The sequence below is a fragment of the Monodon monoceros genome, unplaced genomic scaffold (genome assembly GCF_005190385.1).
Source record: "Monodon monoceros isolate NGI ecotype Baffin Bay Population unplaced genomic scaffold, NGI_Narwhal_1 Super_Scaffold_17, whole genome shotgun sequence".
Lineage (NCBI taxonomy): Eukaryota > Metazoa > Chordata > Mammalia > Artiodactyla > Monodontidae > Monodon > Monodon monoceros.
This window is the reverse complement of record NW_021703773.1, coordinates 22268165-22294840: the sequence shown is the minus strand read 5'-3', so window position 1 is coordinate 22294840 and position 26676 is coordinate 22268165. Positions and strand designations below refer to the sequence as shown.

General features: G+C 45.1%; 1 protein-coding gene across 3 annotated transcripts in view; it reads right to left on the bottom strand.

The window, feature by feature from the left end:
* Window positions 1-26676, bottom strand: part of IRF2 (interferon regulatory factor 2) — an 85127-nt gene that overhangs the window by 36176 nt on the left and 22275 nt on the right. For 2 of the 3 annotated variants that reach the window (XM_029226485.1, XM_029226487.1), the window contains one exon: window positions 4219-4314. In XM_029226485.1, coding sequence (XP_029082318.1) covers window positions 4219-4305 — 87 coding nt within the window. In that variant the 5' untranslated portion in view covers window positions 4306-4314. Of the gene's footprint in view, window positions 1-4218; window positions 4315-4698; window positions 5064-26676 lie in introns of those variants that run through there. The other variant, XM_029226488.1, reaches the window with a different exon arrangement.

Genomic DNA, 26676 nt, shown 5'->3' with positions numbered 1-26676 from the left:
AGAAGCCACCGTAATGAGAAGCCCGTGCACCACAACGAAGAGTAGTCCCTGCTCGCCGCGACTAGAGAAAGCCCACGCGCAGCAACGATGACCCAACGCAGCCAGAAATAAATAAATTAAACAAAACAAAACAAAAAAAACCAGGGTGGGAATCAATCGGAGCGACGAGAAAAACGGTGAACCTGAATGCGACCACCTCCTTCCTTCCTCAAGAAACAGCCCAGGGAAACCACAAGCAAAAATGAGGACAAATCCAGAACTGAGCTGGTCTCTTCAACAAGCCAATGGAGAGACGGAAAAAAGGGAGAGCGCACCATTCATAGTCAGGAACCAAACACAACCCGCGCACACTCTTTGGATTCTGATTGAACAAATCAATTGTAAAAAGATATCTGGGGAATACTCAAGGCATTCTGAATATGAACAGGGCAGTAATGACATTTTAAGTGACGATTACTTACGATTAATTTACGATTACCTATAGTGGTATTGTGGCTCTATAAGAAACCTTCTTGGATCTTATAGATGTACAGTGTCAGGGAGCTGCTTTACCACACACCCCACAGATCCTTTTTAAATGTTAATGATTGTTCAATCTAGATGTGAGTTTTAAATCTAGATGGGAATTTACTGCGCTATTCTTCCTAGTCATTAGATCATTCAAGCACACTATGTCTATTTGCAAATATTCATAATAAAAAGTAACTGGCCCAAGCCACGACCCCTTTCAAGAACTAGTTCTAATATTGATTTGCCAAATTTCCTCACCGCTCCTCCAGAGGAACCCAGAGGGCCTGTTCCATCACCCTCCACCCCTCATGTATTGAAAGGAGGAGGTGGAAACAAATTTAAGGCATTAATTAACCACCTATTTGTCTCTTACTAAGAACGCACTGGGTTTGACGGTGTCCCCATTTGAGAGACACGTGACAGCTGCCAACCCCGTGTTCTTAAGTCTAATTATCTTAACAGAACAAAAACAGAGTCACTGATGTTCCTCCCCTTCAAGCGCCCATCATTCATCCATTCATTCTCAGCACGATGTTACCTCCTGGGTGTCGGGCACGAGGCCTGGCACTGAGCTCACAGCAACAATCAAGACAGCCCTGGTACCCGCCCTCTGGCACGGCCAGCCTGGAGTGCCTCACCGTGAGGACCGACACTTGGAACACAGCTAAGGCACAAGTGAATGACAAAATGCCGCAGACAGCACAGGTGTTCCAGGAGTCACAACAGGCTCCAGTGGGAGAAGAGAATTTGGAATGGCCTCAAACCACTCAAAACACGAACAGGGATTCTTTTTTTTTTTTTCTTTGCGGTATGCGGGCCTCTCACCGTTGTGGCCTCTCCCGTTGCGGAGCACAGGCTCCGGACGCACAGGCTCAGCGGCCATGGCTCACGGGCCCAGCCGCTCCGCGGCATGTGGGATCTTCCTGGACCGGGACACGAACCCGTGTCCCCTGCATCGGCAGGCGGACTCTCAACCACTGCGCCACCAGGGAAGCCCACGAACAGGGATTCTTAGGCTTATGAATGGGCAGGAAATAACAGTAGGGTCTGAGTGAAATATTTCTGTGGACAGACGAACGCCAGCCAGCCTGAGTTGGCAGAAACCTATAAATAGACGCCCTGGGGAGCTGTGGGTATGGAGAGGAAATGCCCTGAGGCCACCTGAGGTCTACAGGGACAGGCACGGCTCTGTCCGCATTGGGCGCTCAGGCAGCCCACAAGCTCCTGGCACAGCGCTGTCCTAAGTGGTGCCGTGTGCTGTAGCCACAGCACACCCTCCTTCCTTCAGCCTGGCCCACATCCAGCCCAGCAGAGGACAAGGGGCCGGTCTCCTGTCCCTCTGTACCAGGGAAGGGAACTCACGAGCCAAGAGCCAGAGAGGGGTCAAGTGTTCACTTGCACCAAGAGGCACCCATTCACTTTCTGGTCCTCTATCCGAAAAACACGGGCACAGTGGCCAGAGGACAAGGTGTCTCAGTGCAGAGTACTGGTGAGGAAGCTACCCTGCGAGGATGTGTAAGTTCCCTACAGCCGTCGTAAAAAACTGCCACCCACTGGGCAGCTTTACCACCACAGAAACGGATTCTACTACAGTTCTGGAGGCCAGCAATCCAAAAGCAAGAGGGCAGCAGGGCTGCATTCCCTTCAGAGGCTCTGAGGAGAATCCTCCCTTGTGTCTTCCGGCTTCCGGCAGTTCCAGGTGTTCTTGGCTTGTGGCTGCATCACTCCAGTCTCCGCCTCCTCTTCCGTGGATGTGTGTCTCCTCTTCTGTGTCTTGTAAGGACCTCTTGTCGTTGGATTGGCCCAGCGGGATAATCCAGGATGATCTCATCCGCAAATCCTTATGTTAATTACACCCGCCAAGACTCTTTTTTCCAAATAAGTTCACATCCACAAGTTCTGGGGCTCGGGATGCAGACCTATCTTTTGAGGGGGCCGCCATTCAACCTACTACAGAGAACAAACTGTAGCACATCAAGCACCCACCTGGTGCAGGAGACGCAGTGACACTGTAAGTGCACCACTGCATCAAGCCAGCCAAAAGGGGTGGGTGGGTGATAAAAACAGAAAAAGCAAGACCAAACTTACTTCTCTTCGGAAATCAGCAACATCTGCTTTAATTTCACACCCTAAATCAACAACAGGCAGTGTTACTTTGTTCTTCAAAATAGAATCCCACTAAACCTACAAGCCTTGGTTTCCTTGTCTGCAAAATGGAAAAAATAACAGCATCTACCCCATAGTGGGGATTATGGGAGTGAACGCACGATCTGGCCTAGAGAAGTGCCTGCACTTCACAAATTAGTTTTATTATGACCATTATCACTATCGTTGTTCTTGTTCTTGAGGACCCTATGTCTCTTCAACTCTCCTTTGACTACCATCTCCCCTTTACTGACACCTCTGCATGCGCCCCTGCTAACCCAGCAGGACAAGGGGCAACCTGACTTCTCGTTTGTTTCTTTGCAACAGGCTAATTACAAAGCCCCTCCAGGATATAAACCTAAAACACTATAGACATTGCAAGCCTGGAAAAATATATTGTTTGCCATTAGACCTTAAAATATATGACAGGTCACGTGAAGTGAGCATACGCTTTACTTAAAGTATTTCTGTTTACTTCTACCCCATCTTGTTTCAGAAGGGACTCAGATCCATTCAAATACATACACTGTTACACTTAAAATAAGTGAAAAAATAGGTAAATGAGGGGAAAAGAACAAAAAGAAATAAGATCTGAGAGATAACTGAAAAAATAAAATGAAGCAAGGAGTAACATTAGTAAAAAAAAAAAAATATGCTGCAATATTTTGTACTCTTGTTAGGAGCGGCCACAATCTGGCTCGAAGCTCTGGAGCACGTGATACAAAGGTAAAGGCTGACCTGCTAAATTATTCATCGTGTCCTTAAGATTAAAAACGCAGGGGGGAGGCAGAAGAGGAAGAAGACATTTGCTCCGAAGAACTGCAATTCCTGGTAGTGCGAGAGCAATCTCTCTCTCGGGCCATCTAAGAGAAAGCATGATGTATTCGTTGCTTTTCTAGATTTTAACTAAATGTTTTCAGGTGGTCTTTACTTTTACATCCAATGTCTTCCTGATTCCGCCATGAGAGGCAGGATCAAGTAAACTGAGAGTTTTCAGGTTGATAAAAGTAAGGAAGTATTTATGTATAGATAGGGGGTGTAAATGATGCAATACTGCTTTTTTAGGACAGGTAGGCACACAAACAGGATTTCATGATAAAAATAAAACCATTTTTTAAGACAAAAACAAAAGTTTTCTTTACATAAAGAATACTGAAAAGAAAATCAATATGCTCCATTCCCAGCAGAAAGCCCTACAGTTTCCATGTCCTCTAATCCTCGAAAACCAGAAGCAAGAAAGGAATTTAGAGAAGGAAAAGGGTAAGAATTACTGAACAGAAATACAGCAAGAAGCTTCCCATCAACAGTCATCCACGAGACCAGAGCCTTACCTCGGGGTCGAGGCTACAGTCTGAGAGGATGATAAGTCTTCCTTGTATGATAATTTCATATTTTCATGATCCTTTTTGCTTGGTTGTTTTTTGTAAATAATAAGCATAATATTTTGGACACGAAGAACAGTTTCACTTGCGGTGATCCACAGGCACCGGCTTAGTGAGGGTCTCTCTCACACAGATACACACACCCATGCGCATACAAGCAGACGCGCACACACGCACTTACCTTGTTAAGCCACTTCAGCCCTGGTATCGTGTTTGAGTTGATCTGTTCTTCCAGCCACGGGCGCATGCGCATCCTCTCCACCGGCATGGTGCCCTTCTGCAGAAGAGAAGCAACACATCAGGCATTTCTGCTACCCACTGTCATGTCTGCACCGTGAAGTCTGACACCCCTGCCTGACCCTCTTCTATTTTCCTCTTCCTCAAAACCGCACAGCTTATGTGTACATGGGGGCTGGGGGGCACTGAGAGCTTACCAGGGGCTTTGCCCTAGAGCCCCCCGCCCCTGCTTGAGTGCGGTGCTCATTCCCCAGGGGCCGTCTCGGTGGGGTGGTGGTGCAGGCCACCCCTGCTCTCAGCTGAGAGGGTCCCATGACACAGAAACTCGGCCAGTCACAGGGCCCGGACACCTAACGCTGGGCTGTGTTTACGGCAGGTACCTTCAGTGTATCAGGTACTCAGAGGACCAGGGCCTGACAAATACCTTTGGGTATTATCCTTCCAAGAGCCGAGGGTGGACAGAATAACCATGTCATTCCTCGAGGGTATCTGGGTAACAGACGCGTGTCGAAGCCCCGGCATGGGCACTCCCAAGCGCTTACGGAATCAGTTCACGCGATTCCAAGGCCTTTCACCCACTGGCCACCCCTCCTGATGTCGTCTGTCTCCCTGCAGAGTGCACCAGCCTCCGGCTCTGGCTTCAGCATCGCTTTGACGTGAAAGCATCTCTTTTTTTTTTTTTTTAGTACTTTTTTTTTTAAGATTAATTAAATTAATTAATTAATTTATTTATTTTATTGGCTGCGTTGGGTCTTCCGTTGCTGTGCGCTGGCTTTCTCTAGTTGCAGCGAGCGGGGGCTGCTCTTCGTTGCGGTGCGAGGGCTTTTCATTGCAGTGGCTTCTCTTGTTGTGGAGCACAGGCTCTAGGCACGCAGGCTTCAGTGGTTGTGGCACATGGGCTTCAGTAGTTGTGGCACGTGGGCTCAAGAGTGCAGGCTCAGTAGTTGTGGCACACGGGCTTAATTGCTCCGCGGCATGTGGGATCTTCCTGGACCAGGGCTCGAACCCGTGTCCCCTGCATCGGCGGGCGGACTCTCAACCACTGCGCCACCAGGGAAGCCCGAAAGCATCTCTTATTTGGAGTGTTCCCTCAGGGTCTTTCCTCACTGCCATGCGCCTCCTCTGGCCTGGGGTCACCTGTCCTCCACCAGCCCACATAACACCTCTCTCCCCTCCTTCCAGATGCATTTCTAGACAGTCTTTCCCTTGTCCACCTAAATACACCCAGAGCGGGGTCACTAACACAGTGCCCTCTATCACTCATCTTCGGCCTGTTTACACGGAAGTTTAAATTCGATGCAGGATTCAAAAGCAGAGACAATGGCGACCAAGCATCCATTCCACAGGACTTCGTGCACAGTGGGATATCATCCTCTTTTCAACCCTTGGCTGCCTCATCTTTCCTTTATTCATTTTCTCCTCCAAAAACGAGCTCTGAATATTCTATTCAGATGACTTCAGGCTGAGATGGTCAAAGTCTCAGTAATCTCCTCGTCCAGCTCACAAAGGCCTTCCCATCTCCCCTACGTGCAGCTGCTCCGCCACCTGGGGCCCCGCCCTCTGCCTGTAGAGTCTAATTCAATTCTGGAACTAAATCCTAGCCCCTGCCTTTCCCTTGGCCCTCTGCCCCACTTCTGACCTACTCGCTGTCTCAGACGCCGCCTGCCGCTGCCTCTCTGTTCCTCCTTCCTGGCCTTGCCAACCCCCAGCAGTCCTCCAAGACGCAGCCTCCGCCCTCCTCCACCACGAGGCCCCCCGCCCCGGACGCTCCAGCGGAAGGAACCCGTCCCCCTCCAGGCCCCACAATACCCAGGGATCCTGTACTGCTCATTTGAAAATCGAACATTGCGTCAGGGCAGCTATTCCAATGTTGTCTTTCTTCTTATCTAACTCTTATCTTAAATGTAAACTTTTCAGCTGTGCTCAGCCTCTCTTCCTAACCAAAGTGTAAATTCGCTGGGAGTAGGAGCTCTACCTCTTCTAGGTCTTTGGCTAATCCTACAAAGCCTAAATGCGGCCGTCCCCCCACTCCGCCCCCCCGAGATGTGCAATACAAGGACCAGGCCAGTTCTGAAGATCAGGCAAGGTGCCGTCACCATGGCAGGCTGGCCCCGCCCACTCATCTGGTGTCTTCAGGAGTGACAGGAACTGCAGGGACAGTCCAAAAGGACATGGAACGGCCACAGGGAGCCCCCAACACAGCTGCTCTGAGTGGGTCTCAAGTTGTTCCACTCACTCACTCTTTCACCCACCCACTCAAAGATCATATATCAAGAGTGATGTTCCAGGAATAGGAAGAAAGAAGACAGTCCCTGCCATCTAGGGACTCCCAGTCTAGCGGGAGACAGGGGAGAAGATAATTCCCACAGCCCACGGAGCATCCTGTGTCCAGGATGATAAGAGGAGTTATGGAGAGTTCTGGGAGCGTCAGGAAAAGCTGCCCACATTAGATGCACTGGGCGAGTGTGCACTGTAAGGGCTCTGCCCAGTCAATCCGATCAGATCCTCCTTCTTGAGAAGATCTTAAGACACAGAAAGGGCGCAGCTAAGTCAGGGCAGTAGGAAGAGTAGCTACGTAGTGACACGCGCTTCCGAGGGGACAAGATGACAAGCTCAGCAACACAGAAACACGCCCCTGCTTCCAATCCGTCATTATAATAATATATTCCTCCCCTATTTTTTTTTTTTTTTGCGGTACGCGGGCCTCTCGCTGTTGTGGCCTCTCCCGTTGCGGAGCACAGGCTCCGGACGCGCAGGCTCAGCGGCCATGGCTCACGGGCCCAGCCGCTCTGTGGCATGTGGGATCTTCCCGGACCGGGGCACGAACCCGTGTCCCCTGCATCGGCAGGCAGACTCTCAACCACTGCGCCACCAGGGAAGCCCCTCCCCTATTTTTTTTCACAGACAACCCATTTGGAAAAAACGGTCACCTGAAATAGTTAAAAAAGCTTTCTGTCTTTAAAACTAAAGCCTAGGGCTTCCCTGGTGGCGCCGTGGTTGAGAGTCTGCCTTCCGATGATCAGTGTTGTTAACAGCAAAGATAAGAGCTGATTACAAAACCTAGACCAGTGCTTCACCGACATTAACGCACATACAAATCTCAATTCAGCAGGGTTTGGTGAGCCCTGGGACTCTCTATTTCTAACAAGCTCCTAGGTCCTTGGACCACACTCCACGGAACAAGGATCCAGACTCGCCTGGCTCCTCTGCGACTCGCTACAAAGTCTGGTCATCCTGGCGGCCAGGTCTCCTCTACTAGTCTCAGTGTGACAGATGCTGCTGTATCATCCACCCGTTGGCCCAGCCCCTATTTCCATCCTGTGTGTTTCTAACAAGGACGCAGCTCAGCCAAACCTCAACGTTTATCGCTCACCTAGCCAAAACACTACGGAAATCACACGTGTAAAAGCTGTTCTAAGTCAGTCATCAGGGCTGTCATTAATTACAAGCAGATTTTTAGGAAAAGCAAATATAGCAAATATCTGATCCGAGTAGGGAAAACTCTATTATCAAGGGCTTCACTTATTTCAGGTTCTATGGTGTTGCTGTTTTTAACAGCTAGGACATCCCCGATGATACACAATGAAAGGTAACCCTTTTACCTGGAGGCACTTCCTCTGTCTTACTTGATTTTACAGCCTGCTCCCCCACCCCCTGCGACAAACACACTGAACAGGTAATGAATTACCAGTGGTCTTGCCACACAACCCAGAATAAAAAGGTTGCCATTTGACATAGACTTCTCATGACTCTCAAGTATGCATCCTCCGGTGAAAGAAAGGAAAGGTAGAATTCTACATGCAGCCAGCACCAGAAACTCATGCCTACGTGGCATGTGTTTTCTAGCTTCTATCAGTGAAATTCAAGATGATAGACTGGTCTTCCTTCTTTAAGGCAAGTTTCCCATGGGCAGCAACACCCAGGCCAGCGTTGCTTGAACAGAGCTGAAGAAGGCATGGAACTCGGTAGAGAAGACAAAGAGGTGCTATTTTTGCCACGAGGACGAAAATACACCAGAAATCGGGATGCTCGTGTTCCAGTCCTGGCTTTGTCATTACCACTGTGTGTCCTCGGGCCAGTCACTCAATCTCTCTGGTGGATACTTTGATCATCTAGAAAAAGGAGAGGTTTCACAAAGATAATTTCTGAGGTTATCTGTGATTCTACGAATCCGTTGGTAACATGAAGGCTCATAATCTGATCTATCTTTTCTGTAAGCTTCATTTCTTGTACACTGTGCTGTTTTTAAAAGTGAAATGCTTAAATTTATGGTTCTATAAACCTAAAATATGAAGCTTCTACCCTCAAGCCTGACTTTGGAAAATCAGCTATCCTTACATCTTGGAGATTTCGGGTTGGGATCATCTTCAAAACCATGGCATTGGCTACAAATCAATTCAGTACATGGCAAGTATTTAGAATATTACTGGCACCAGGGCTGCTCCATAAAGGCACATGAGCTGTTCACTGTGATACACAGGACATAAATCGCATCCCCCATGAAGCTGACAATGCTAACTGTGGTCCTGATTAGTGTCATTAACAGTGATCTTGAATTCTAACTTAAATAACTGAGGTTCGGGTCTTGGAATAGTAACAGCAATGGCTACTACTACTGAGCACTTCCTATATGCCACGCAAGAAAACCAGGGTTTTCTGGGAGCTTCTCACTTCTCTTTTAACCCTAGGAGGTAGGGACTTTATTACCCCATATTTCAGATGAGGGGATAGGTTGGGGAACTGCCCAAAGGCAACCTGCTGGTCAGTAGGGGAGCCCAGACTCTCATTCAAGTCTGTCTGCAAATCCCCAGACTCAGAAACCTTAATGCCTGTCTTCCTCTCACTTCAGAAAGTATTCAGTTATGATGGTCTTTTAACTGTTCTACTTATGGAGGTATTCCCAAGCCCTCTCTGTTTTGCATACCACTGATGTATCAGTCATCCTAAAATACCACTTAAATCATGTTAGTGTTCTGTATTACAGACTTCTAAACATCTCTGCTAGATTTTAGATAATAAAATCCTTGGCTGACAGGGTGCTGCTTCTGGTAATGGCACGGTAGGTAATTCAGACCTAACTCTCCTGGTGAATAACTAAGAAACCTAAACAAAGTGTGTGTTTTTTGTTTTGTTTTGTTTTGTTTAGCAGCATCGGGTCTTTGTTGCTGTGCGTGGGCTTTGTCTAGTTGAGGCGAGCGGGGGCTACTCTTCACTGTGGTGTGCGGGCTTCTCGTCGCAGTGGCTTCTCTTGTTGCGGAGCACGGGCTCTAGGCGTGCGGGCCTCAGTAGTTGTGGCACGTGGGTTCAGTAGTTGCGGCTCGTGGGCTCTAGAGCGCAGGCTCAATAGTTGTGGCACATGGGCTTAGCTGCTCTGCGGCATGTGGGATCTTCCTGGACCAGGGATCGAACTCGTGTCCCCTGCATTGGCAGGTGGATTCTTAGCCACTGCGCCACCAGGGAAGTCCCACAAAGTGTGTTTTAAAAAATATATTTGGAAACATCAGAGAACTAAGATGGTAGTAAAGAATTAGGAGGGCAAGATCTGGGAGAAGAAAGAAACCCAGGATGGTAAGCCTGATGTTTGGGGCAGCTCTTCTCCTAGCCTAGGGGCATCTGCTGAATCCAGAAGAGGAGGCTTTAGGGCATCAAAGCTGAGCAGAGCTGTTGACACATTCAGTGACTAGGGGGATAAGAATTGAAGCTAAAGAAAAGGGAGTCCTGGAAACCTCCCTCTTTCCAAACATGCAAGCTTTGTAAGGGATAAAACTAAATGGAAATAGACTAACCTCAAAGACTAAAGCCCAGCTTTGATTAATCTCAATCCTTGACCAAATTAAAATGATCTGGAACTACCAGAAGTTAAGTTAAATCATATCTTGAGGAAAGATGACATTATCCTAAGATTCATATTCTCTCTGCTTTTTCAGATACAATGCCCAGCATTCAATCAATACAGCTAGGAATACAAGGCTAAAAGACAAGAAAATAGAAAACCAAGGGAAGTAATGAACAACAGAAATGGACCAATAGGGATACATACACAGATTTTATACAGATATAATGAATATACACATACCAAATGTTTCCAGACATAATCTTTAAAACAGCTATGCCTAATACATTCAAGGAAATAAAAGGCAAGATGGAAAATTTTTTCAGAGAACTGGAGACTATAAAACAATAGAAATTCTACAACTAAAGTATAAATAATTAAAATTAAGAACTCGATGGATGGGTTCACCAATAGATTAGACATCACTAGGGGAAAAAATAGTGAACCAGAAGAGAGGTCACAATGAAACAGACAGAATGAAGCACTGAGACAAAAAAGTGGAACATGGGCTTCCCTGGTGGCGCAGTGGTTGAGAGTCCGCCTGCCAATGCAGGGGACGCGGGTTCGTGCTCCGGTCTGGGAGGATCCCACGTGCTGCGGAGCGGCTGGGCCCGTGAGCCATGGCCGCTGAGCCTGTGCGTCCGGAGCCTGTGCTCCGCAACGGGAGAGGCCACAACAGTGAGAGGCCCATGTACAGAAAAAAAAAAAAAAAAAAGTGGAACATGTAAAAACAGACTCCATAAAATCCATAGACTGTATTTTAGACCTACAAAGGTCTAAACATGGGTAGTTGGAAGTTCCACAAAGATAAGAGAAAGAATGAAGCAGGAGCAAAATTTGAAGAGACAGTGATCAATGACCACCTAACCACAGGTTTAATACTCACTACAGACCCCAAACTGGCAACTATAAATAAAACCACACCTAGGCATACTGTAGCACACTTGATGAAAACCAAAAGTATAGAGAAAAATCTTAAAAACAGCCAGAGGAAAAACAGGCTCATGACCTTCAAAAACCAAAAAACACAAAACCCAGAAGGCTTACAGTGACTCCTCAACAGAAACAATGGAAAACAGAAGACAATGGAAAGATGCCTTTAAAGCACCCAAAGAAAATAATTGCTATTTTTAAATGTTATATACAGTGTGAAAATTTCCTTTGGGAACGAAGAGGAGATAAAGGCATCTTCACTCAGAGGAAAACGTAGAGAATTTCTACCAGAAGCCCCACAGCGCATCAGTTCCCAGTTACAGCGTCACAGGAGATAAGCCACAACCGGGCAACAGGGAAAGCAAAGGGATGGGAGCTGAGTTGCTAAGCATAGGACCTAACTTTGAGGCTGTGTCACAGAAGCCAATCACAGCAGTGCTCAGTGCCATCTCTTCTGCAGCTGCATCATTTGTTTTAAACATGCCTGTGCAGGCTCTTGTCACCTAATAGTTCTCCCCACATAGCCATGCGCCACCCCTCGTATCAACCTACATCAATGTTACCCTCCCAACAAAAGCCAGCTCAAGTCTATTTTCATCCATTAAACCTTCTCTCACAAGTCTAAGCACTGGACCCAATCCTCCTGTGGATATGCTGTCTGCAGTATCCAGTCATCCACTGTACCAACAAATATTTATTAAATACACGTTATTACAAGAAACTGTGCTAAGTGCTGTGGAGGATTCAAAGACGTGTAAGACAGGATCGCTACCCTCAAGGAATTAATAAATTACCTGGGGGCATGAGACATAAATCATATAAAGCTAACTGATAATACTATAATTATAATAATAAAAGGCTGCAATAGAGATCCGAAGGCAGTATATGATTTACTGCCAACTAGGTGAACTCGTTCATAAATCATTATTAGATGGGTTCGTAAGTGAAAGCTTTATGGTAAAGGAAGAGCTTATAAGGTAGGGAGGGATCACTTCGGCAGAGAAAAGGCTGCAGGTCAAGTTAGGCAAGGTAAAGGCTGGTGCTAATGGCCAAAGCAGAACTGAGGAAGATGTCTTTGCTGATGTGGGCAGACCAACTGATGCATGTACCAACATGGCGGAAGCTTCATACGAGCCAGCCAGCGTGTGAGAAGCGCAGACTGGATAGTTTACAAATATCATCACTAACCCTCACAACAGCCCTACTCAGTTAAATATTATTATCCTCATTCTAGAGATGAGAAAAAGGATAGCTTGAAAAGGTAACTTTAAAAAAAGAAAAAAGTGTCCAAGTCACACAAGCCCCCAGATGGGGAACCAAGATTTGAGCCCAGGTCTTTCTGGAGGGTCTCCAATGTCCAGCTAGATACTCAGCTTGTTTACAGGGGCTACTAAAAAGCTCTGAATGGCCTCGTTTCATCATGAACCAAGCAGCACTCTATGCAGGAACACGTAGAGGCAAGGAAGCCAGTAGCCAGAGCTGCAGCTCTGTCCAGGATGGTGGCTATGGGAACACGCAGGAAAAGAAAAACGCACGCACAAGTGGCAATACATTTGTAGGAATATAATAGCAATTTTTAGTGGTGATTTTTCCTGAATATGCAGTAATCCTTCCCAAAATATAAGTTCCTCTTACATAACATCCTACACTCCCCACACTGACTTCTGTGTACCTTTTTGAAAAAAATAAGAATTTCAGTTTAAAATTATGTGAATTGAGAGGAAGCTGTAGTTGAAAACTGAATATCACCACCACCACCATTCTCACCATCATCATTCTCTTTAACCCCGTCACATTGGCTCAGGCCCTTACTAAGAATGGGATACCAATGCTTTTCATGCATTATTTCATTCCATCTTCAAACAATCTATACGAGGTATAGTATCTTATCTCCATCTCTACAGATGAGGAAATGAAGCTACTTCCCAAGATGCAGAGCTGTCAAGTGGTAAAGCTAAGATTCAAACCCAGATCTTCCTGACTGGAAGAATATGCCCGAAACCTCTAAAACAGTTTTTATTCCAAACATCCAGAAGCAACCCATTAGAGAGTCAGGAAATCAGTTTATTGGATTAAGATCTGAATTACAGGATGAAGATAAGCACTTTAATGTATGAGACTACAGAACAGAAACTATGAGAGTTCCCCAAATAACAGTAAGCATCGTTTCATTAAACTTTTGTTTCAACTTTATATTATTATATTGGTACTGTGGCCAAAAAAGTATAAAAAGCATCGTACTGAGCTAGACTGGTTCCCAGCTGTGTGTACAGATGTGTGTGAGCATGTGGATGGTGGGGGAGGCAGAGGTCATGGTGGAAAGTAGAAAACGGAAGAGAAGGAAATAGAAGAGAAGAAGCGGCAAACCCTTACAGCAGTAACTGACTCCCAGGAGACAGAAGTGAAATGTACAAGCGAAGTTCAACAGCATGTGCTTGGCATGAAAATACCATGTTCAGAGCTAAGATGAAAGGACTCTGTGCATTATGGAGGGGGTCTGAGACTTACCCATTTGGCTATACTTAATACTTCTCTGCCTACAATATTCAAATCACGCTACATACTCTGGTGGGACCGTAGGGCCAAGTCAACAATTAGCAGTCAGGAAATCAGAAAGACATTCAGCATTTGGATGGAGCGCTCGACGCAGAAAAAAGCTTGCCTCTCGGCATAATATTATCCACACCAATGCAAAACCAATTTTAAAGTTTTGTTAAACTTCAGGATAGTAGGTAATGGAAATCAATTGTATGCTATCCATTGTATCACGGATATAATTTCATGCACTTACTGTTTTACTTTATTGAACGTTAAAAAGACACGTCATAGATTCATTTAAGTATTTTAGTTTCTAGCCCCGTGTTTCTCAGGTTTTAAGCAATTCAACCGTGAATTCCCTTATTATATGGATTTTTCAGGAACCCAACCTTGAATGATGTGGCAGGATTGCTATAAATAGCTCAATATATCGTAACCCAGTATGGCTCAGTATATCATAAGCATACTTTGCTATACTTTCTTTTCACCTATACCAGCATCCCAAAACTGCCTGTGCAGCATTATTACTTGGGGGATCAAAAAAAAAAAAAAAAAGTTTCCCTGGCTCCATCCTAGAACTACTGAATAAGAACCTCCAGGGTTTAAGAATCAGTTATTTTTTATTATCCTAGGATAATTGTCATGCAGCTAAGTGTAGGTATCACTGCCATTTAGTACCATTAGCCAATGGCCGTCCAGGTCTCGTATGTTTCATGAATATCTCCAGTTGAGTCATGGGAAAACAGGGAGGCCGATGGGGAATAGACTTCACCATGAATGGAATATAAATGCATATGAAATTAAAAGTCTAAATACTTCTAAATACCACGGAAACAGTTTCCCATACTTAGAATCACCCAGACTATAGTTTTTGCATATTTGCCATTCTACCCACAATTTTCTTATTAGGCATGTTTTCTATACCCTTTTAGAAGACATTACCATAGCTCCTTTACAAAAATTTCCCTGTCTCTGACCACAGTCTACCCTGGTACCTGAAACAGTACGATTTAGCCTCTGAATCACAACCATAAGCTGACAGAGAAATTGACTTATGGCCTCCACACGTGTGCTAGAAAGACACCAAAATATCTCTGGCTTTCAGTACTGCAGATGAGCCAACGGTCATTCTAGAAAACAGTTCTCAACGCAGCCTAAAGAGAACAGAAGTTCTCTACCCAGGGAGTAAGCCTTAGAAATATATGGCACACGTTGCATCTGTGCATATGTGCACTATTCCAAGAGAGGGTCCATCTTTGCCCTTCAGGCTCCACTTCCCCGCTTCCTCTCCCTAGTATGTCCACTCTCTGGTCCCACTCTTCCCAAACACAGCTGCCCAACCACTTTACTACATATGGGTCTCTCCCTCTTGTTTGCTCCGGTGGCAAAAATTCAGGACTGGGCTGAATAGTACCCTGTCATAATAATAATAATACCATTATATATTTATGGTTTATCACCTCACCAGAGCTTTCAAAAAGTCTCTGCAGGTCTTTTTTTTTTTTTTTTCTTCTTCTCCCTCATCAGTGCTTCCTGTTCCCCATGGGAGCACTTTCAGATTTTTCCAACCTCACTTCCACGCTCATCAATCCCAGCAAATGATCTCGTCTCCAGCTCCAGAGAAAAAAACAGAGGCCACCACTCTTCTTTCTGAATGTCTGACTCCCTTCCTTCTTCAAACTTATCTGTGACCTTTTGTCCTTCTTCAGACCACTCTGCAACAGGGAACGTGGAAGGTTTAAGAGGAGAAATACTTTGTATGATCATCTTTGGGCCCATCCATGTTGCTGCAAGTGGCCCGGAGATGGTCATACTGAGAGAAGTAAGTCAGACAGAGAAAGACACATATCATATGATATCACTTACTTGGGATCTAAAAAAAATGATACAAATGAACTTATTTACAAATCAGAAATAGACTCACAGACACAGAAAAGAAACTTATGGTTACCAAAGGGATAGTGGGGTGAGGGGAGATAAATTGGGAGTTTGGGATTAACACATACACACCACTATACATAAAACAGATAACAAGGATTTCCTGTATAGCACAAGGAACTATATTTAATATCTTGTAATAACCTATAATGGAAAAGAATTTTTTTAAAATGTATATATATATATATATATATATGTAAGCTGAATCACTTTGCTGTACACCTGAAACTAACATGATATTGTAAACCAACTATACTTCAATTTTCAAAAAACGAGAGGAGAAATACTGAGATTGGTTTCAGGTCTTCTGAATTTGAGATATCTTTGGGATAGCCCAAGAGACGTTGGATGGGCAATTAGATATCTGAGGCCAGAACTCAGGAGAAAGGTCTTGCCTGGCAGTAGTCAGGCACCCCTTTATAGACAGTTCACAGGCCATCTCTTCCACAAAGCCCACCCTGGCCAATTCACAACTGCCCTTGAATCCATGAAACACACTGCCTCTGGGCTTCCCTGGTGGCGCAGTGGTTGAGAGTCTGCCTCCCGATGCAGGGGACGCGGGTTCGTGCCCCGGTCCGGGAAGATCCCACATGCCGCGGAGCGGCTGGGCCCGTGAGCCATGGCCGCTGAGCCTGCGCGTCCGGAGCCTGTGCTCCGCAGTGGGAGGGGCCACAACAGTGAGAGGCCCGCGTACCGCAAAAAAAACCAAACCAAAACAAAACAAAAACCCACATTGCCTCTAACATGCGTCTTCTGCTGCCTCACATTCTTTGCTGCTATTTTATGAGCCTTTTCTCCACTGACACAAACCTGTTAACACTGCTACACATGTTAACGTGTAGAACTAGCCAGCCTTGCACTCTGCACCCAGCAGCTAGCCAATAAATGCAGACCAGCCCTATCCAGCGATACTGGACATGTTCTATACGCACACAGCTCAGCAAGGCAGCCACTGGCCACACACTGCTACCGAACACCCGAGATGTGGCTGGCGTGAATGGGGAACCATTTGTTCCCAAAGATAGACACAAAGTTTTGAGGCCGGTTCTAGTCTTTCCAAATCACAGTGAGTTGTCCAGTGCCAGGTAAAAACAAAGTATCTTCAGAAGACACCCCTGTGGGGTTCCTGAAAAGGCAAGTTACCCACCTGAAACTGCGCTATTCTGAGTCTTTAGTCAGGCCAGTTTGAAAAGCCTGACTTACCCTCAGCAAGCTGAATTAACTTTGGGAAGCCAGCCTGATGTTAAGTGGGGGAGCTTCTGTGTGAGCCATCCTTATCCCACCTAGACCTGTGAGCCCTGGAAAACAGGGATTGCCCAGAGTATCCCATGCCACACCACCGTGACACTAACACTAGATAACAAGGATGAAGGGTTAGGCAAGTTCTAAGCTGGCCAGGGGTATTACTTCACTTGATTCACAGCAACCTCGTAAGGTAGGTACTACTAAAATCCCCATTTGATAGATGAAGAAACTGAGGCACATAAGGTTAAATAACTTGTCCAAGCTCACAGCAGGTGGTAGAGCTCAGATTTAAACAGGAGTCTTAGGCCCTTACTTAGCCTTTGGACCATGAGGCCAAACTGGGGACCACATAAAGAGGCATTGAGAGCCCAGTGCCTCCCAGTCTCTCCCGGCACCCACCCTAGGAGCCCTGCCAGCGGGAGCACCGCTCAGGCTGCACTCGCCGGGCCTAATGAATAGAAAGCAGCGTCCCAACCTGGTTACCCAGTCCACCCCCTTCAATGCACACTTCCTGCCCCTTTTACTACCTTCCTGGCTGGTGGAAATCAGCAAGACGCACTGCATATCCTGTCCAGCTGGAGCTTTATTTTTGTAATTGGTACTAGGAAAACAGTATTTCTCTATTCCCATACTCCAAAATAAAAATATTTTTCCACTCTCTAGCCCTTTACCTCCATCCCCTCTTTAGGAAGCAACAGGAAAGAATTAGAGTTTTTTTTTTAACTTGAGTCACTGGATGTGTTCTCCAGTTGTTTCATTTTAGTCTCTGCCTCTGCCATAAAACAGGGTCACCTGGCCCCAGCACTGGCCACCTGGGTCCTAGAGGGGTCTTATGAAACCAGGCAAGGAGGAAAGTGCATCCTGCCTGGCTCTGCCTATTACTGATTCACCTGGAGAACTATTTCAGGAACACAATTAAACCCCATGGAAGCCATGGTCCACCATCTCAGAGTTAATTTCACAGGAATACTTTTGTAAGGTACTGAAAACCAATAAAGTGCTAGGCATTATGGGTGTTTGTCAATTTCTACGCCCTTCCGTGTGTATGAAGAGCAATCACTTGCCTATGAGGCCTTTTTTCTTCTCCCTCATTTTTAGTTTCAGGACCTCTGAAAAGTGCCAAACCCCCAGTCCACAAATTCCACTCCAACCAGCTTCAATCTCTCAGCGCCATTGTGTCCTACACGCTCTACACCAGCTCACTTCTCTCTTGGAATTCGGGGGCCAGTTTTAAATCTACCCTTCCAAAAAAGCTTTCCCTGACCAATGCAGATTCAACTATTACCACAAGGATCATTTTGTTCACACTGATATGACAGCCCCAAGAAATATCTAGATATTAATGATAATCGATCTTGTCTGACTCAGCTAATTAATTTGACCTGGAACTTCTGAATAAGTGATTAGATCTCCACAGGGCCTAGCACTGTCCTTATTTAACTTGGTGGCCAAGATGCAGGACATTATTGGAGGTCCGACTGCCACTGGGACTCTGGGACAGCGTGGCCATCCACAGGTAGGTGGAGACTAGGGGTGGCCTCGGCAGCTCCTGTGTCCACCACAGCTGGGCAAGGAGTGAGTCTGTGGCTACTGCCACTTCTTTATCACCATACCTTATGTGAGACAAGGACTGGGTAGTTGTGCCCTTAAATGAGAAATCGATGTGCTATTCCCCTAAAACTTCAGAAATTCCTTAGTCTCTGCCACTATCTCCACTCCTGTAGGAGTCGTCCAGGTCTGGGAGTATTTCCATCAGTACCTAAGGCCACTCCCCAGGGCAATGCTTCAGGAACCAAATGCAGAGGGTAGCAGAACCCAAGATCCTTATGCCTCGGTTTTCTCATCTGTAAAATGGGGATAGTTTCCTTAGTGTTTGTGGCAATGCTTAAATAAGACATGCAAAGTGCCAGTCTACTATTTCGCCCTCAGAATGGGAGAAAATATTTGCAAAAGAAGCAACTGACAAAGGACTAATCTCCAAAATTTACAAGCAGCTCATGCAGCTCATTATCAAAACAACAAACAACCCAATCCAAAAATGGGCAGAAGGCCTAAATAGACATTTCTCCAAAGAAGCTTTACAGATTGCCAACAAACACATGAGAGGATGCTCAACATCATTAATCATTAGAGAAATGCAAATCGAAACTACAATGAGGTACCACCTCACACCAGTCAGAATGGGCATCATCAAAACATCTACAAACGATAAATGCTGGAGAGGGTGTGGAGAAAAGGGAACCCTCTTGCACTGTTGGTGGGAATGTAAATTAATACAGCCACTATGGAGAACAGTATGGAGGTTCCTTAAAAAACTAAAAATAGAACTACATACGACCCAGCAATCCCACTACTGGGCATATATCCTGAGAAAACCATAATTCAAAAAGAGTCACGTACCACAATGTTCATTGCAGCTCTATTTACAATAGCCAGGACATGGAAGCAACCTAAGTGTCCATCGACAGATGAATGGATAAAGAAGATGTGGCACATATATACAATGGAATATTACCCAGCCATAAACAGAAACGAAATTGAGTTATTTGTAGTGAGGTGGATGGACTAGAGTCTGTCATACAGAGTGAAGTAAGTCAGAAAGAGAAAAACAAATACCGTATGCTAACACATAGATATGGAATCTAAAAAAATGGTTATGTCCTAGGGGCAGGACAGGAATAATGACGCAGATGTAGAGAATGGACTTGAGGACACGGGGAGGGGGATAGGTAAGCTGGGACAAAGTGAGAGAGTGGCATGGACATATGTACACTACCAAACGTAAAACAGATAGCTAGTGGGAAGCAGCCGCATAGCACAGGGAGATCAACTCCATGCTTTGTGTCCACCTAGAGGGGTGGGATAGGGAGGGTGGGAGGGAGACGCAAGAGGGAGGAGATATGGGGATATATGTATACATATAGCTGATTCACTTTATTATAAAGCAGAAACGAACACACCACTGTAAAGCAATTATACTCCAATAAAGATGTTTAAAAAAAAATAGTGGCTATTTAATAATAGTTTCTGCAGACACAAATTTAAGGTCAAGGGTGTTTGATGGAATTATTTACAGTAGCAAAAATTTTAAGTTGACCCAAATATCAGACAGTAGGAAGATGGTTAAATAAAATGTGGTAGACTCAAATCATGGAATACTGTAACTATGGAAGAATATTTCATTGGCATGGGAAAATGCTCAGAATATATATGTTGATATAGTTAATAATCATAATTATATATTCTATGTATGGATTTTTATATATTCTATATAAGTAATATATAAGTTAAGATAAAGGTAATAAGTGAAAAGCAGGGAGTGGGGTCGGTTTTCAAGCATCGGGGCAGTAAACTCCCAGGGCAAGCTGGGCGGGGGCGGCCTCCCCAGGCGGCTGGGTCCCAGCACTGACAGTGCTCCCTTCTCGGACCGTGCTGACGACAGTCAGGGCTCACCCTTCCCAAGTGCTCCAGCGATTCTTCAGAGACAGCCGGCAGCACCGCCTAGTATGGGACTGACAAGGGGCACCAAGACACTGTTGCTTGGAACTGGGCAGCTAGGGGCCGGGGGGTCAGGGAGGGGGCACCCCAGCCCCAGGCAGCACCATATCAAGCTTCCTCAACAGTTAGAGTAACGGGCTGCAATGCTTTCCAGAAAAGGTATCGTGAGGGATGCAGTCCCCGTGGGGACTTGTAAAGTCCCACGACATGACAGTGAGTGCCATCCTGTGCTCTCTCCAAGTCCTGCGTTTTCCAAGAGTCCTGATGTCAGCAGAGTGCCCTAATTTTAGCTTAGAAAATAAGAATATGGCAACAGAGAACATTCTTCTCAAAACTACTAAGAGAGTTCCTTCTACCCTTCTTTCCTCCCTCCCTCCCTTTATGAACGATTTAGTCCAAAAGCACATTTGGTGGAACTGAGCAAAGCAGAGGCAATGGATTGAACAGTGTTCCCCCAAATTTATGTCCACCTGGAAACTGTGAATGTGACCTTATTTGGAAATAGGGTCTCTGTAGATGTAATCAAGTTACAATGAGGTCATTCTGCCATAGGACAGGCCCTAAATCCAATACGACCGATGTCCTTACAAGAAGAGGGAAATCTGGACAAAGGCCCACAGACAGAGGAGAAGTGAAACGAAGACAGAGATAGAGATTGGACTGATTGAAGATTGGAGTGATGCGTCTACAAGTCCAGGATTGCCAGCAATCACCAGAGTCAAGGAGAAACTTCTCCCCATGGAGACTTGTGCTTAGAGCCCCAGAAAGAACCAATCCGGCTGACACCTTGACTTAGGACTTCTGGCCTACAGAACTGTGAGACAATAAACTCCTGTTGTTTAAGCCACCCAGTCTGTTGGTACTTATGGCTGCCCTAACATACTTAATATGGCAGACATTAGGGAAGCAGGGCAGAAGCATCCCAGTGTGGAGTATTGGCATAAAGAGGTGGGTGGGAGGAGGCCTGGAGTGCTGAAGCCCATGTGTGGCAGTGAGGATGGGCGCAGGAGGGAGGGACAACCCAGAGCGGGGTTCAGGGCCCAAGCAGAAGGAAGGGCCTCCTGTACAGGTAGGCGGCAGCTGTCTAGTCCAAAGTACAGGAACCCACAGAGTGAAGTGAGGTGGGGCAGCCGTGGGAACATGAGATCAGAAACATTCAGGCAGTTGGGTAGATTAACTAATACATTAAGGATAATGTGACCCAGGTTGCTCACTATGGGAGAAGGAAGTTTAAATACAGAAAGAAAACGAGACTAACCCTGGGTGTTGCATTAGAATAGGACTGAATTTCACGGTTTTTCATATATCTCCATAAATACAGAAATAAACATAGATGTAAATAGTGAGTGTATGTGTAAGTATACATATAAACAGTACAAATATTCCCTAACCCTGTCCACTAAGAGGGTCTGGGGACAGCAATACACCAATGGTGATGAGCACATGTAATGCCCAAGTCTTAGTTTCTAAATACCAGTCTCCACTAAAAGGAATCAGGGCTTCTTGGGAAAATGGCTGATTCCAGGGCTAGAGCAGGGAAAGCAAAAGATGAGCCTGAACCACCTTGGGGGCCAGAAAGTAAGGAACTGATCAAAGAATGCCGGGAACACATCAAAAGAACATAGCAGTCAACCTGAAGGGGCTCCCACTGGCCAAATCTGAGACAATCTGAGCATCGAAATAATGATAAAATTGTGTTATAGCCCACTGAACGAAATAGGGATCTACGGAAAAACTAAATAGGGAGAAGAGGAAGCTTTTCCACAAGGTGCAGTGCCTGCCACAGAAAGACGCTGGAACTAGAAGATGGCCTCTGGCAGCGATCCAAGTAGTAATTATTCAGTTAAGAAACATCACAGATGTTAAAACCAGTGGGTGAAAGGTTGATGAGAAGAGGACACCTACATAGACTCAAAGCACCTCCCACAAAATATTTTTTATTACAAAGGGGAAAAGAGTAACGTTACAATGGAGAAGCCTGACAGATACCTACGTATTCAAACAATCAAATGAACATCACCAATAAAGGAACAAGTCAAAGACATACACCACCTAAGAGGAGGCAACAAAAAGAACAGAGCATCACGTCTGAAATATCCTTGCAGAAAATGCATAATCTGAATCTAACCATGAGGAAACCACCAACAAACTCAAAGACATTCTATGAGATAACTGGCTTATAATCATCAAAAATGTCAAATTCATGGACGTTAAGGAAAGGTGACAACGGCATGACACCTCAGCCTGGATGGGATTTTTTTTGCTACGAGGGACATTATCGAGACAACTGGCAAAACCTGAATGGGGTCTGTGGGTTAGATGGTCCTCATGTCAAATGCCTGATTCTGACGGTCACGTGGAGTGTGCCTTTGTCTGCAGGACAGACACGCTCAAGGATTCAGGAGTGATGGGACTTCAGGTTGGCAAGTTACTCTCCAGAGTTTCAGAAAAAAAAAAAATTCTTTACAAATATTTTTGCAACTTTCGCAGTCTTAAACTAGTTGCAAAGAAAAAGACTTGGCACGAAAGACAACAGTGAAGCATGCAAGTGATTTACAGTCCAGAGGGAGAAACGACAGCATTTCTGCAAATACGACAAACTCTAGCAAATTCCCCCTGTGGTGCTTAAATTAAACTGTTGATAGTTTTTTCTTAATCCAGGCACGGCGACTGTATTAAGTACACGCGTCAATCACTTTATCCGTCCATCCATAAGGGGCCGCGCAATCAAGCGACAATGAACTGAACAAGGAACTTCGAAGCTTCATTTCCTGGGGAAGATGGTCCACAAGTCATTTAAAGTGTCGGGTGTGTAGAAAACAAAAAGTGAGATGACCCAAAAGCCCACCTGCATATTTTATTTTACTTTTTAAAATAAAGTTATTTATTTTTGGCTGCATTGGGTCTTTGTTGCTGGGCGCAGGCTTTCTCTAGTTGTGGTGAGTGGGGGCTACTCTTCGTTGCGGTGCGTGGGCTTCTCTTTGCGGTGGCTTTTCTAGTTGCGGAGCACGGGCTCTAGGCGCGCGGACTTCAGTAGTTGTGGCTCGCGGGCTTAGTTGCTCCACGGCATGTAGGATCTTCCCGGACCAGGGCTCGAACCCGTGTCCCCTGCATTGGCAGGCGGATTCTTAACCACCCGCGTGACCAGGGAAGTCCCCCGCCTGCATATTTTAGAGAAGGCTCTCAGATTTCAGCATCAAAGATTTACCTCCAGTTAAACTTCTGAACTAATATTTACATGAAGTTATTTAGATTCTAAAACATGAGGTTGGCTTCCAAGTGACACTACTTCACCTCGTAGGTTAAGTTAGCAGCGGAAGAAAGAAGTCATAAGCACGGGTCCCTGGGCTGCCAGTGACGCAGGGTTTAGATACTCAGTCTTCAGAGGCCCCACGCCACAGGATTCTCTGTAGGGCATTTCAGGCCAGTCTGAGTTGTCACCAGAGCCCCCAAAGCTGGCATTCCTGGCATAGTTTCATTTTCTTTCATGACAATAGTTCCGGATCCCACAGCTTTTCCACCACTTGGCTCAAGAAAAGCCCACCATGAATAAGGGTTTTGCTTTTTGTTTCTTTTTTTCTTTTTTTTTTTTTTAACAGATCTTTATGGGAGTATAATTGCTTCACAATACTGTGTTAGTTTCTGTTGTACAACAAAGAGAATCAGCCGTATGCACACACATGTCCCCATATCCCCTCCCTCCCACCCTCCCTACCCCACCCCTCTAGGTCATTGTAAAGCACCAAGCTGATCTCCCTGTGCTATGCGGCTGCTTCCCACTAGCTATCTATTTTACATTCGGTAGTGTATATATGTCGATGCTACTCTCACTTCGCCCCAGCTTCCCCCTCCCACCCCATGTCCTCAAGTCCATTCTCAATGTCTACGTCTTTATTCCTGCCCTGCAACTAGGTTCATCAGTACCGTTTTTATTATGTTTTTAGATTCCATATATATACACGTTAGCATACAGGATTGGTTTTTCTCTTTCTGACTTACTTCACTCTGTATGACAGACTCTGGGTCCATCCACCTCGCTACAAATAACTCAATTTCATTTCTTTTTACGGCTGAGTAATATTCCATTGTATACATGCGCCACATCTTCTTTATCCGTTCATCTGTCGATGGACACTTAGGTTGCGTCCATGTCCTGGCTATTGTAAATAGTGCTGCAGTGAGCATTGTGGTACATTCCTCTTTTTTTTTCTTTAATTCTTGAATTTTATTTTATTGCTTCTTGTTTCTTATTTACAACTCTTCCTCAACTTGGGGAGAACGGAAGCCTGAATAACCTGCTCCCACTTGGCTGATCATTTCAGTAACCACTTTGGCCTCCAAGTAACAAGCAGAGCACGTATTTACTGTTTCCCAAGAGAGTCACTATAACACTGTAAGAATAGAGAGTGAAACCAGCGGCTCCAGAACAATTCCTTCCTTCAGCGAAGCCGGCACCAAGCAGCCATTCTGACGTCTCCCCACCACCTCCCAACCCCGGTCTGCTCTCTGCCAGGCAGCCAGAACGCTCTCGTAAAAGCATAAACATGATCTGCTTAGAGCCCACTGTTGTCGCCCACGCTGGCTCCAGCTTCCCCTCCCTCTGCTGGCCTTACTCCCTGACCCTCCGGCCAGCAGGGCAGCCCAAGGCCTCTGTACCTGCCGTCCTCAAGGGCATCGCCTTTCACTGGCTGACTCACACTGTTCAAGTCTTAGCTTCAAAAGCACGTCATTGGCAGGCCAGGCCAGGCCAGGCCTCAAATCTGTCTGCCTTCCTAGACAAGAATCTCCACAAGGCCCAAGACCAATTCTGCCTGCTCACCACTCTGTTCCCAGGGCCCAAGAGTATGGCAAAGACTGATGCTAAGTTAATAAACTAGGACCTGACTGTGGATGCCAGGCATCAAAGATAATGTGAAGGGAACAGAGAGGGGGCTTGCAGCCTGGTAAAAGAAGGCTGGTACACAAGCAATTACGATAAGGAAAATGATGATTTGCCCTTAAGAAAACAAAAAGTGTATATTTAAATACTATGAAGAATCTGTCGAAGAAAGCAGTGGATATGTATTTTTACATTTAAAAAATTATTTCTTATAAACACTGCTTTACAGTATTTTAGGCTTTCAAGATATAATCTGGAAGCTTATTTCAAAGTTGTACATATGGAAATTCACAAGAAACTTACTGAAGCCCATCAGCATTCTGTTACCCAGAATGCACAGATGGTCAGCATGGTGACCAATCATCTATCGTCCAAAATGGAACACTTTTGAGCGTGAATGGGGCCTTATTAATAATTATACCTTTCCTCTAAACAGATGTAAAGAGAAACTGTCCCTGGAAAAACCAGGATGAGGGGATGTTCAAGTCATGGGAGATAACTGCTCTTTTATTCAAAATCCCTGGACCAGATATGTCTCAGAATTCAGCAGCCTGGGGATTTTCGAGAGATAATATGGTGCCTATACCATATAGAACATAACATCCCCAGCAACCTCCAGAGCAGAACCCCTTAATCTAATACAGTAATATTTCTGCAGTAAAACGTGAGCATTCACACTGATTGGGATTAGTAAAAGCTATAAATAGCTTCATGCCAATTCGAGGCAGACTCTACTGACAAGTGAGTCATGATAAAAACTTTCAGTTTTCAGAGCTGTTTGGATCGCAAAGGAGGGATTTGGGATCTGTAATTAATTTCAAGTTATTTCTATCCTTGGAATATATTATTGTTCCCATGTTATACAAGAAAATCAGCATCTTCTTCCTTAAATTGTACTTACATTATAAATTAATCTGGCATGCACTGTGCTTGAGTTAGTGAATAACGGCACATTTTTAGTCCTGAAATGGAAAACTTTGATGCAAACTGCTTTTGCATATTAAAAAGTGAGGAAGTACTTTTGCTGAATGTTTTTTTTAATTTGACATCTGAGGTAGCCATTTAAAAATTATTACTGCCTTTACAGTAGTTCTACCTAGCAATATAGATACATTTTTCTTTACCGATCTAATACAAAAAAGACATTTATAATATAAGAAAAGCTTTAAATAAGATTGAAAATTTCTTTAAAATATCCTCCCTAAGCTTCCCTTACAATAACATCGGTAATGACATCATTCCTCTTCCTACATTTTAAATATTTGCTTTCAAAAATTAGATGTATTACAAAGAATACTTTCACGGGTATCAAGTTAAATCACTTTTATTTGTTGCTGTTCACTATAGTTTATGCAGTGTGAGAACTGCGTCATCTGTTGAGACGGGTACATGCACCATCCTCCCACTTCTTATAAGCCCTACTGCTCTGTGGAAACCATCATGTGAAACAAGAAGACTAAATACTCCAAGTGGCACAAATGTAAATTCACTCAAGGAATTGTCTGGAAAGTTTAACTCTTACAATTAAAATAATTTTG